At 31.5% G+C, this 14,465-nt stretch overlaps 1 protein-coding gene across 1 annotated transcript; it reads left to right on the top strand.

The window, feature by feature from the left end:
- The first annotated feature begins 7,916 nt into the window (after positions 1-7,916).
- On the top strand, positions 7,917-8,345 carry LOC137627253 (piggyBac transposable element-derived protein 3-like). Its single transcript, XM_068358333.1, has one exon. It carries the CDS (start codon positions 7,917-7,919, stop codon positions 8,343-8,345), a length of 429 nt encoding a protein of 142 aa, XP_068214434.1.
- Positions 8,346-14,465: the final 6,120 nt, after the last annotated feature.

Raw genomic sequence — 14,465 nt, 5'->3', positions numbered from 1 at the left:
ACGAATTTTTCAGAGAAAGTCACTTCGTTAACCGAAAAATTCGTAAGCGGAGTCGTTCGTAAACCGAGGTTCTACTGTATATATATATATATATATATATATATATATATATATATATATATATATATATATATATATATATATATATATATATATATTCTTATGAAGCTGGTCTAGTGTAGAGAAAATGCAGTAGTTTATTAATGATTTTATTTATATTTTTTTTGTGCATTGAAGGGATGATACTCAGCCCATAAGATGAGCTCCTCTCATGTAGATGTTAGTATTTTATGTAAATTATATAAGTCTTTGGTTGTGAATTTCATTGTATTCTTTATTCGATTTAGTATGTGTACATTTATGTTAATTTTTAAGAAGTCTTGCGTATTTTATTTGAGAGTGTTGAGGGATTCGTGCAAGATATGAACAAGGGCTTAGGTAATGTTCTTTTAAATTTTATGAGGTATTGCATCATGTCTGAGAGAGAAGCTCAGTATCATGTGCTTTTGGAAATTCTGTACACGTGTTTTATGAATTCCGCGAAGAGCCTGGTGATAGGATGTTATTTTTTTTTTATTTCGGGGACAAAGGGTGGGCTGTGCTAGCTGACTGAAAGCTGTCTGGCATGTCGTGAGTAGCGTTCGGGAGAGTAATACATGGCAACTATGATGCCTTTTGCTGGCCCACCTACGCTTCCCAAATATCACGGAAGTTTTGGGAAGAAGTTAGATTTCATATAAAAGAGGACACCAAGGTTAGGTTACACAGATAGTTAGAGATTACAGCCTTAAGACAGACAACTTCCCCTCTCTTCCTCTCGCACACAGCTCTGAGTATTGTTGTTGAAAGTGTTCAGTATGTTTTAGTGTGTCCTCTCCTAAATGACTCTGTGCCCTAAAGCAAATCGTGTGTCGAAAAGATATGTAAGACGAAACGGTGATTTTGAATTCATTTTATTAGGGTGAGTGTTAGCATTGTATAAAGTGTTTGCAATTGGCCCTGTAGGAAGGTTAAGATTTTGTATCGTAATCTGGTCATCTATTTTCATTAAGCATCAAACTTGAACATTGTATTATTCAGATTTATTTCAAGCTTTTGCATAATTATTATTGCATTATTTCCTTTCTTAGACTAATGTTTATACAAAATAATAGTTCAAATTAGGTTCATATATAATTCTCAGATCATATCAGTTTTGTCTCAATCTAAGTTTTGTTCAAACTTAATTTTTTCGAGTGAATTATTTCATCAGTGTGTAAATTCTTTCAAAGTGATGTAATTTATATAGAATATATTTATTTTTGCAAAGAGTGTATTATTCCAATCACCATTTTATTTTATAGAACTAGATTCCGCTCGATTCCTATTAAGAACCACAATAAGTTTTAAATGTCATAATAATACTTAAGAGTAATTACCAAGTTTAGTTTTGAGTGTACATAAAAGACCTTTGGATATCCAATGTTTTATATATTGCTATTTGAGAGTTATCTAGCAGTCTCAGAATTCGTGTATTTATGTTTTAAAGTGTAACAGTTTCAATGTAAAAGCAAACAAGGGAGTTTGGAATTCGAGAGGTTGATTAACTTGCCTGTAGTAAAATATATAATATCATATGTTTGGTTCCCAGTCACGAGCAATAATATATTATACTTTCTATTGCCCAGACCAGGGAGCCATCCTCATTTAATATATTTTGGTGCCCAGACCCGGAAGCCGTATCATATAATATATATATATATATATATATATATATATATATATATATATATATATATATATATATATATATATATATATATATATATATATATATACACCTTTGACGGGGATAAGGTGTTTCTATTTTTCAATACAGGTATGCAGTCATTAGTGGGTTGAAGTTATGGAATGATTATTGAGGGACCGCACATAATATGATCATTTTAAATATTTAATATGGCTGAGGATTGGTTGGAGGTGAAAGGATAGTAATTCCCTATCAACAATAAGTGTATTGGACATGGATAGCAGGTAATAGGTAGCAGCTAATATTTTAATGAATAAAGTTGGAAGACTGAAGTAGTATATATATATATATATATGTATATATATATATATATATATATACATATATAAGTAAATATATATATATATATATATATATATATATATATATATATATATATATATATATATACATATATATATATATATATATATATATATATATAAATATATATATATATATATATATATATATATTTATATATATATATATATACATATATATATATATATATATATATATATATATATATATATATATATATATATATATATATACAGAGAGAGAGAGAGAGAGAGAGAGAGAGAGAGAGAGAGAGAGAGAGAGAGAGAGAGAGAGAGAGAGAGAGAGAGAGAGAGAGAATCTGATAAAGCATTATATTCAATTATACATGTCTGTGATGGTGAGCCACTAAACATGACAACATGATACCAACCTATTTAATTTAATTTGCAGTTTATTGTTGTCTTGTTCCCTCTTGTATATGTATCTAACAGACGTGATCTTTCCTTATGACGACCTTTTTATTTTTTGTGTTCTTTTTCATAAGAATTACCTATTAATTAAATAAAAAACACAAGTGCGGGTAAAAATGAGTGTATTTAAACATAATAACTAATAAGTATCTTTAGATTCCACCAAAGAGCAGTACAATTCACTACAACTTATATGTTATTTTATAATCGTACAGAATTGGGCCGCCGTCATGGTTGACACTCGTCATTCTACGTCTAGTTGCCATGTCTAAATTTCCGTTCTCATCATGCAAACAAAATTAAGATAACATTTCTCGATATAAAGTAAAATGCTTGAATCCATTTTTCTTAATTAGGTCGGTGTCTCAAACTCGTGTGGTTCCGGTTTCACATTAATTAGAAGCTTTGTTCATTAGTTATATTAAAAAAGGAGGGTGTTATGGGCCTTAAAATAGAAAGTAGTTTCCCTTCTCTAAACTATGAAGTTCTTGCTACCAAAACTTTTATTTTCAACATACCTCTCCATGAAATAAATTTCCTTCTCTCTAAAAGTCCCGATAACATCTGTCGATTGAAACTACATTTTTCTATCTATGGTACTTCCTTAATCAAAATACTCTTTTGAATCTCCTTACAATCATCTATCAGCTTCCTCCTCACTCTTTTGATTACTATCATTCAAGGAAGAACATAGAGTAGCCTTATTTTTTTCTCTATACTCTCATAACCAACTTGCTCTTCTTAGCACTTTTCTTTATGGTAATTTCACTCACCTTCCTCGGCGCTATTATAGGAGTAGATGTTCTTACTGAGCACCGTCCACACATCACATTTTCTTCATTATTTCAGCCACTTTTTCTTCTATTTTCTACTCAGCTATTATCAGGTGGCCTTTTACTAGATTTTCTATTCATTCCATTATCATCCTCAGTTCATCACGTTCCTCCCTCAACTTTTCATTCTCATATTCTTACCGCCTTAATTCTTCTCTCACAGCTTTAAAATCTTCTTTCGAAATGCTTTGTTTCCTTCTAATGTCTGAACAATTCTTACCCAATTCCTTATCCTGTATATTTCAATAGGCCGAAAAACATATGTCAGCAACATCCCAATGAATAATCCCTTAGTGGCAAGGACATACGTTGTGGTCCAAAATATGTTGCTGGAAACTTCAGCACTACAGACCAGATAAAACACATCTCTTATATTTTACTTCATTAAACTCGTTAAACGCATAAAAGCATTCACGTACATTTACGAATAATAACATAGTTATATCTAATATAACACTTTAAACTAATCTCAATATTAATTTAAAAAAACAGCTATTACACTCATATTTTAGTGATTATATTATGGGAAAAATTAGCCTAATATATACGTAAATTAAAGCATCTAAATAATATCACTAATTAATCTTTCAAATAAACTTGAATATCGAATTTAACTTTTTACTATAAACAAATGCTGACACCTTACATCTAGGCACAAATATACAATAACAGTATGCTATTCTTTTTGCTTAGATGTAAAGATCCGTGTTACACTAAAAATACTTCACTCAAAAAAAAAAAAAAAAAAAAAAAGATATATATATATATATATATATATATATATATATATATATATATATATATATATATATATATATATATATATATATATATATATATATATATTCAATACATCAATAAAGCTCTAAGCAAGTATTAAATTAATAACTTGTATATACTGTTTTACATATAGTGCTATAACACCTAGCAGAAATAGCCTTTATTGATACAAGCATGTGAAACTTTCCGGTGAGCTCTGACAATTTCAAAACATATCCTCAGTCCATTATTATTATTATTATTATTATTATTATTATTATTATTATTATTATTATTATTACTTGCTAAACTACAACCCTATTTGGAAAAGCAGGAGGCTATAAGCCCAGGGGCTCCAACAAGGACAATAGCGCAGTGAGGAAAGGAAACAAGGAAAAATAATATTGCTCGGGAACAGTAACAACATTGAAATAAATATTTCCTATGTAAATATAAAAACAAACAAAACACGAGGAAGAGAAGTAAGATAGTGAATGGTGTGCCTGAGTGTAACCTCAAGCAAGAGAACTCTAACCCAAGACTGTGGAAAACCATGGTACAGCGGCTATGGTACTACCCATGACTAGAGAACAATGGTAAGATTTTAGAGAGACCTTCACCTAGAAGATCTGCTTACCATAGCTAAAGAGTCTCTTCTTCCCTTACCAAGAGGAAAGTGGCCACTAAATGATTACAGTGCAGTAGTTAACCCCTTGGGTGAAGAAGAATTGTTTGATAATAACAGTGTTGTCAGGTGTATGGGGACAAAGGAGAATATGTAAAGAATAGGCCAGACTATTCGGTGTATGGGTAGGCTAAAGGAAAATGAACCGTAACCAGAAAGAAGGATCCAATATAGCACTGTATGCCCAGTCAAAGGACGCCATAACTCTCTAGCGGTAGTATCTCAACGGGTGGCTGGTGCCCTGGTCAATTTTCTCCCAAGAGCAGCTAAAGGTTTCCAAGTACCAGTGCTCTCACAAGTAAGGTCGAAAACTGTAGCCTTTAATCAACAGGGGAACTTTAAATAGGCCACAATCGCCATATCAGCTCAATACTCTTGAAAACAGAAGACAAAATTATGGGAACAAGTAAATGGAGGTCAAATAAGAAATATAATGCAAACAACGCATTACATTTAGAGCAGTAATGGATAGGCCAATAAGATATTCTGGTTTACCATCAAGTCTGTTCATGTGTTCTAGGGTATTATGAAACGATATGAAAATTATGCAAAGAATTATCCATGTAACCATAAAATGTAATAAAGGAGGACGATTTTTCTGTGAATCTTATTTTAATATTATGTATACAAAGTTTTATTGAAACATTATCATTAGTACGGCCAGTTTACTTTCCAAGCCTAATGAAATAGAAAAAGTAAAGTAAATTACTTTGTGAAATAGCCGACGTCATAAATCTTTCACACACTGCATCAAAGTGTAACTCTGAACTGATTATCGAAAACAAAATGATCTATCTAGTTCTTAGTATGAAACATATCGTATTGAGCAATAGTAACCTGTGTAAACAATGATGATACCGTTGACACGCATATACCTGTAATGATTAAGTCCTAAATGGATAAGCAATATTAATTGTGTAATCGATAACTGAAATTTCCAGTGAGTATACTAACCAAATTCACCAGCAGAAGAGCATCTTATTATCGAAATACGCTGCCGCACGCACTTGACATTTCACGGTACCTCAGACATACTGATAATAATTACAGATAATTTGTAGGCAGGAAGAGCATCTCCTTTTAGCATTCGAATTAAAAATGTGATAAGTTAACAACAACCAAAAACTAGCATCTTTTGCCATGAACGGATGTTGTCCCCGATATAGAATTCTCCATAATGCGTATATGGAAAATATCCACATCTTTAACCCATTTTGTACTAGCGTGACATATATGTTACGTAGAACATATGTTCAGTTAACTTACACCACACGTTTACATGTTGAAACTTGTTTCATGATAGGTCCTATGTGTGAGAGCTAATACATGTATCTACTTGCATACAAGTTTTTACAGGAATAGAAGTTCATTCAAGGGAGTGACACCGTTCTGTGCAGAAGTGCTGTTTTTGCTCCGGTGTGAAAATGAGTTCAGGCAAAAAGTGAGTATTATTTTGCCATTTTCATTAGATATATTGTATTGTTTTTTGATAAAATACTTGAAATATGGCTATAGAGAAATGTCTGTGCTAATAATGAATATCTAAGATTTATAATATTGGCAGCAGTGCATTTTATATTTTCTGTGACATATATGTTACGCTAGGATGATACATGGACATTTATGCCTTTTTCTATTTTACTGTATGTAAACTGATAGTAATATCTTTCTAGTGATATAAAACATTCTATGGCTTCATTTTCTTTCTTTTACTTTACTTTACTACACTTTTAGTTATTTTAACTCATTAATAAGTTACTTTGTTAAATTTAATCCAGAGATAACACGTTTTTATTTTTTTTTTCAGGTCTCTGACTGTCAATGAAATACTAGCAGAGTTACAGAAAGAAGATATTGCTGCAGATGTTTTTATTGAGCCTGCTGATGATGGTCTGACTGACGAAGATTCTGCTGATGAAGATCAAGGTGGTCTAATTGATAATCTCTCTGGTAAACAATTAGATGCTGCAGGTGAAGCAGCTCTTCCAAATAGAGTTCGGCTTGGAAATTTAGGAGAGGACTTGGAGAACTATGATGACTCTAGTTATTGCTTCAAAACTCCAAAGTGGACTAGAAAGGCAACATTTTCTTCACAAAAACCAATTTTTCCCGAGGCGAATTACAGTCAATACCGGAACTTATCACCATGTGAATTATTCGAATTGTTTTTTGATGAGGAAGTTTTCAGATTGATAATAGAACAGTCAGCTCTTTATGCTCGTTACAAGGGAGAAATTTCCTTCTCAACAAATGAAAAAGAACTAAAGGTTTTCCTTGGCATATTACTTTTATCTGGCATTGTTCCAGTTCCATCACGGAGACTTTACTGGAAGAATTCTCCAGTGACTAGAAATGAGGCAATGTATTCTGCAATGAGAAGGAACAGATTTGATAAAATAATGCAGTTCATACATTTAGCAGATAATACTAATCTTGATGATTCAGATAAATATGATAAACTCCGTCCCCTGATAAGGCTACTTTCCACTCGATTTTTGTCTCATTTTCAACCAGAGCAGCATCTATCTCATGACGAGGCAATGGTTGAATATTTTGGCCGCCATGGATGCAAGCAGTGTATTCGAAACAAACCAATACGCTTTGGTTATAAAGTTTGGTGCCTGAATACTGATGCAGGCTATTTAGTAAGCTTTGACTTATACCAAGGTAAAACATATGAAGGTAATTCATATGAGGAGAAAGCGTTTGGCAAATGTGGAGCCACTGTTCTGAAAAATATAAAGTCATTGCCAGATGATAAAATACAACTCCCATACAGCTAGTACTTTGATAACCCTTTTACCTCTTTTCCTCTTCTCCAACACCTGAGTGAGCAAAACTATATTGCTACGGGAACAATAAGAGACAATAGGCTGAAAAAATGCCCTTTGAAAGCAGTTTCTGAGATGAAAAAAGGAAAAAGGGGAACATCAGACTTCATCATAGATAAGGCAAATAACATTTCATTATGCAGATGGATGGATAATTCGGTTGTCACCATTGCATCAACTGCTCATGGAAGGGAACCCCTTAGTAAGGTGAAAAGATACTCTCAAAAAGAGAAAAAAAATATTGAAGTTGACTGCCCATTAGTTATTCGAGAATACAATAACCACATGGGTGGAACTGACCGTCAAGACCAGAATGTGAATAATTATAGAGTATCTATAAGGGGTAAGAAGTGGTGGTGGTGTATTTTTACCTGGTTATTAGATGTACCAGTGCAAAATGCTTGGATTCTTCATAAAAAGTCAGGTGGATGTTTACCTCAGCTAGATTTCAAAGAACAGATTGCTGAAAGCTATCTGAAGAGATATGGGATCCCTCCTAAAGGGCCTGGGAGACCTTCCCAGGGGGAAACAGGTTGTAAGAGAGTTCTTGATGTCATTCGTTTTGATGGAATAGAACACTACCTGATAGAGACCCCAAACAAGAAAAGACGTAGATGTGCTGGAAATCTGTGTAGCAAATCTCCTTCCAGTCAGTGTAATAAGTGTGATGTAGGTCTGTGTTTGTCTTGCAATTTAGCATTTCACACAAAATAGACTTCAATGATGTGCCACATGATGTATCAGTTGCAATGAAAAGTTGATTATTTTATGTTAGCATTTTGAACTGGCAATTTAATCTTTGTTTTGATTCTAAGTGCAAGATTTAATACAATGACTATTTCTTTTGGCTTGTTTTTTTATTGTAATTTTCAAATTCCATTCATTTGGTGGTTGTGACTACGGTAGTTCATGTATGAAAACAGTAGACTTCTTTTGTATTTAGTTATGTCACTTATATAACAGCAAACAATAAACCTTTCAAAATAGAACAGAATTTTTCATATTTCCCCCAAATGTACTCGTTACTGCCTAGCGTGACATATATGTCACACTCCATTATTCATTGTACAATGAATGCAGCTGAAAAAAATTATGTATTCTACTGATTTTGGATCCTTATGAACTAGATTTAGTGTAAAAATTTGAAATCCAAAGAAAAAAAAAATTTGGGAAGAAATGGGTTAATATGATTTCTACTTGAGTTTCTTTCTTCAGGTATATTTGTAATGGAAATATGTAATATCCACGTTTTTCTATATAGAACATTAGAGAAATTGGTGAAAGAGACGTTACATAATAATCCGGCTTATCTTTTTTTTTTTGCCAGGAGGATTGAGATATATATATATATATATATATATATATATATATATATATATATATATATATATATATATATATATATATATATATATATACATATATATATATATATATATATATATATATATATATATATATATATATATATATATTTATATATATATATATATATTATCAAAGTGCCATAGCTCGGCATCTATTCGAGAAAAGACAAGAAATATATTTTGAAAAAGTACCGACTAGAAGTATCATGACAGGTCTATAATGAAAATTGTTGGAGGGGCGGTGGTCTCTTTAAATAAGACTTCTGATGGTAATAAACGAATAACGGGAAATATTATCAGTTAGCAGATTTTTAGGCAGGGTAAATTCTACAGTTTTAAGAATAACTGTGTCATGAACTGTAATACCTACTCTACTGTTCCCCCTTCGCCGATCTATCATAAACAGATTGTTCATCAATGGTCCATCGAGTTGGATGATGAGCATTACAAAATACCACTCAGAAGATCTCTAAGAATTTTAGATAGGAAAAGGCCCAATCATCTGAAACTACGTTGTAACTAATTTCAATCTGTTTTAAGTGTACAGCTATGCATTTCAACTGTTTACATTCCTCCTCACATCAGTACCTGACGTTGTTTATAATGAATTTACTAACCAAGTCCATCGATGATAGGGGGAAGCTATAAAGTTTATTGTGCACTTTACAAAATAAATATATATATATATATATATATATATATATATATATATATATATATATATATATATATATATATATATATATATATATAATCTTATAGTAGATGTATCACGAACCTAGTCAGGGCTTAAACTTATATTTCCTATATTAATTTTCAATGTGTTTTTTTGCATATGAGCATCACGTTTCCCAGTGCTTTTTACGCATATATATATATATATATATATATATATATATATATATATATATATATATATATATATATATATATATATATATATATGATATAAGCCCAAGGGCTCCAACAGGGAAAAATAACCCAGTGAGGAAATGAAATAAGGAAATAAATAAACGATGTAAGAAGTAATGAAAATTGAAATAAAGTTTTAAAAAACATTAACAATCTTAAAACAGATATTTGATTTATAAACTATAAAAGGACCTATGTAAGCCTGTTCAACATAAAAACATTTGCTGCGAGTTTGAACTTTTGAAGTTCTACTGATTCATCTACCCAATTAGGAAGATCCTTCCACAAATTGGTCACAGCTGGAATAAAACTTCTAGAGTACTGTGTAGTATTGAGCCTCATGATGGAGCAGGCCCGACTGTTAGAATTATCTGCATTCCTCGTATTACGAACAGGGTGGAAATGTCCGGGAAGATCTGAATGTAAAGGAGGTCAGAATTATAAAAAATCCTATGCAACATGCATAATGAACTAATAGAATGATGATGCCAGCGATTAATATCTAGTTCAGGAATAAGAAATTTAATAGACCTAAGTTTCTGTCCAACATATTAAGATGAAAATCAGCAGCAGAAGACCAGGCAGGAGAACAATACTCAGAACAAGATAAAATGAAAGAGCTAAAACACTTCCTCAGAATAGATTGATCACTAAAAATCTTGAAAGGCTTTCTCAAGAAGCCATTTTTTTGTGCAATTGAAGAAGACACATGACCTGATTCGTTTCTCAAAAGAAAATTTGTCGTAGAGAATCACACCTATAATTTTAAAAAAGTCATGCAAAGTTAAAGTAACATGAAAAGTAATGGGCCAAGAACACTACCCTGGGGAACACCAATTATCACATTCCTATACTCACTATGGTGCCCATCAACAACTCTTTACAATCTATTACTTAAAAACAAAGTAATGATGCTAAGAAACAACCTCCCCTCGCCACTCCCAACTGTTTGAGTTTGAAAACAAGGGCCTCATGATTAACACGGTCAAAGGCAGCACTGAAATCAAGGCCAGTCATACGAACTTCCTGACCACAATTAAGGGATTTCTGTACAGCATTAGAGATTGTGAGAAGGGCATCACATGCTCCAAGACCTTTACGAAAACCAAAATCCAAACTAGGGAACAGATGATCACCTTCAGCAAATCTATTAAGACGTTTTGCCAAAAGATGTTCAAAAATTTCAGATAATATGGGAGTTATGGAAATGTATACATGCATATATATATATATATATATATATATATATATATATATATATATATATATATATATATATATATATATATATATATATATATATATAAATGAATATATAGTGCATTTCATATTTTTATTCATTGAAGCCATGACTCACAAGAGTAACTTAGAGTAACACAGCCATCTGGTCTAAGTAAAGGAGGAATCGTTGCATCTACACCAAAAAGTGCAGATTTAATGGTAGTCCACCACTTTTGCTCCTCGGTTGTACCAAAAAGGGTTTCTTTTATGCCTAAATTGTATTCTTTTTCAGTTAAAGCATAAACTCTCTGAGAAAAAGCTCTAAGATGAGTATAGTGATTCCAGGTCAGATCTGATCTGTTCCCCTTCCAAAGATGATAGGCCTACTGCTTCTCCAAATAAGAACGTCTACAATCATCATTGAACCATGGTTTGTCTTTCACTCGGTACCTTAGTACACGAGAAGGGATAAGCCTATCAATTATGCTGACTATATTCTCATTCAAAGGGACAACAGGATCAACAACACAACTTATACAATTGTGACCAATTAAAGCCTGAAAGATCATGCAAAATCCCATTTCAGTCTGCTTGAGATTTTATATAAATCTTACACGAGTAAGATACATCAGGGACAGGCTGCTCAGTCTTCACTACTTATGAAATCAAGGCATGACCAGATGTCCCAACTGAAGAACCAACCTTACTTTTTATAACGCCAGGAGAGTAGGTGTTTACAAGATCCAAGCAGTTACCAGACCTGTGAGTAGCTTCACTTATGATTTGTTCACAGCCTGATTCAGAGGCAAAGTCTAAAGCTCTTAAGCCATGGCGATCGGTAGGAGAAACAGAGTTTAACCACATCCTATGGTGAGCGTTGAAATCACCAACAAAGACAAAAGAGGCCTTTCTATCATCTTGTATCTTAGCCATAATGGTAAGAAGACCATTGAAGATAGAATCATCCATGTCAAGATTCCGGGAGATCGAACACAAAGTTGTTAGGCCTTCCACAAACTTTTATTATCTGAATCTCATGACAGTCACATTCATAGAGGGACTTATGAGAAGCAGGGTATTCAGTCCTAATATACACAACCATTCCCCTGGCCCTAGAGATGGCATCGCAATTCAACATTATTGGCTTCTTAAAACCAGTTATAAGAGCTCAAATGAGTGTATCATATTAGAAACCAAAGTTTCTGAGCACAAAAGAATATCATACTGTCTGGTCGCAACTGTAAGGTCTTAAATATATTTGCATGCAGACCACGAATATTGCAATACAGTAGACTATATTGACGAGATCTAGGACGAACTGGTCCCGGATTTTGCTCAATGTCTCCAGAGAGCATAAGAATTAATGGTGATAAAAAAGAAACATCATACTTAAAAACCAAATTAAAAAGAATGATAGCAAGAACAATATGTACAGAAATAAAAATAAAGTGATTGATAACCATAGACTATAAAAAAGTAGGAAAAACTGGTCAACATGGAGGAGCCGATACACCATGCAAGGCTAAATACCTTCCAGGATATCCACTTCAACTGAAGGGAAGACAGTAGGATGTAAAAATTAAAAGCATCAGATAAGGAAAAGACAACCTCTTGATAAACCAGCAGGCATCCATGGCCTTTCTAATAAGCCTGCCCAACACACCAAAAAAAAAAATAAATAAATAAAATAAAATAAAAAATGAAATTAAAAAAATAAATAGAAATAGATAGAACAGTGTGCCCGAGTGTACCCTAAAGCAAGAGAACTCTAACCCAAGACAGTGGAAGACCATGTTACAGAGACTATGGCGCTACCTAAGACTAGAGTATAATGGTTTGATTTTGGAGTGTCCTTCTCCTAGAAGAGCTGCTTACCATAGCTAAAGAGTCTCTTCTACCCTTACCAAGAGGAAAGTAGCAACTAAAAAATTACAGTACAGTAATTAAACCCCTTGATCGAAGAAGTGTTTGGTAATCTCAGTGTTGTTAGCTGTATGAGGAAAGACGAGAATGTGTAAAGAATAGGCCAAACTATTCGGTGTATGTGTAGGCAATGAAAAAATGAACCATAACCAGAGAGATGTAGTTTCTCAATGGGTGGCTAGTGCCCTGGACAACCTCTATTTATATATATATATATATATATATATATATATATATATATATATATATATATATATATACATACATATATATATATATATATATATATATATATTATAATTATATTACAGTATATATCTATCTATCTATCTGTCTATCTATCTATCTATCTATATATATATATATATAGGCCTATATATATATATATATATATATATATATGTATATATATATACATATATATATATATATATATATATATATATATGTATATATGTATATATACATATATATATATATATATATATATATTTATATATATATCTATATATATATATATATATATATATATATATGCATATATATATACATATATATATATATATATATATATATATATATATATGTGAATATATATATATATATATATATATATATATATATATATTTATATATATATATATATATATACATGTATATATATATATATATATATATATATGTATATATATATATATATATATACATATATATATATATATATATATATATATATACATGTATATATATATATATATATATATATATATATATATATATATATACATGTATATATATATATATATATATATATATATATATATATATATATATATATATATATATATATATATATATATATATATATACCTTGGGCACACTGTTGTTCCGCTGCCGATGGAGACTGTAGACCGAAACGCGGTTGTGAGATACATGTCTGAGTTTTGACTAATTTTCATCACCATGCTGGCCACTGTAGATTAGTGATGGTATGAGATTTTGGTCTCATCGTTTACGGAAAATCAACCTAGTATGGTTAGCCTTGACCAGTATAGCTTTGCTGATCATGGGGATGCACAATCCTTTCTACTTCGTTGAGATATTTCCACTCAGAAAGGGATAATCATATTCATTATTCCTTACAGTATATTAACAATTCCTCTGTCCAATTTCACATTATTATCAAAACATTTATATATATTTTTTTTTTCGAAATGCAGTTTTGTAAATGCCCTAATAGATTTATCATTGAAAGTGTAACATGAACTTTCTTATTTTCGACATACAAATTCTTATGAAATTTACTAAATTTCAATAATGTGTTATCGTCCATACCACTTTACTTTGAGTAAAGAAAAATCTGATAGCACAACTTGCACTATTTTCATCTTTATTCGACAGAGTGTCTAAG

The sequence above is a fragment of the Palaemon carinicauda genome, chromosome 35, assembly GCF_036898095.1.
Source record: "Palaemon carinicauda isolate YSFRI2023 chromosome 35, ASM3689809v2, whole genome shotgun sequence".
Classification (NCBI taxonomy): domain Eukaryota; kingdom Metazoa; phylum Arthropoda; class Malacostraca; order Decapoda; family Palaemonidae; genus Palaemon; species Palaemon carinicauda.
The sequence above is the reverse complement of the archived record's forward strand: the minus strand, read 5'-3'. Positions and strand labels throughout refer to the sequence as shown.

Coding starts and splice junctions, on each gene's coding strand:
- LOC137627253 (XM_068358333.1), top strand. CDS start 7,917: ATGGGTGGAACTGACCGTCAAGACCAGAATGTGAATAATTATAGAGTA.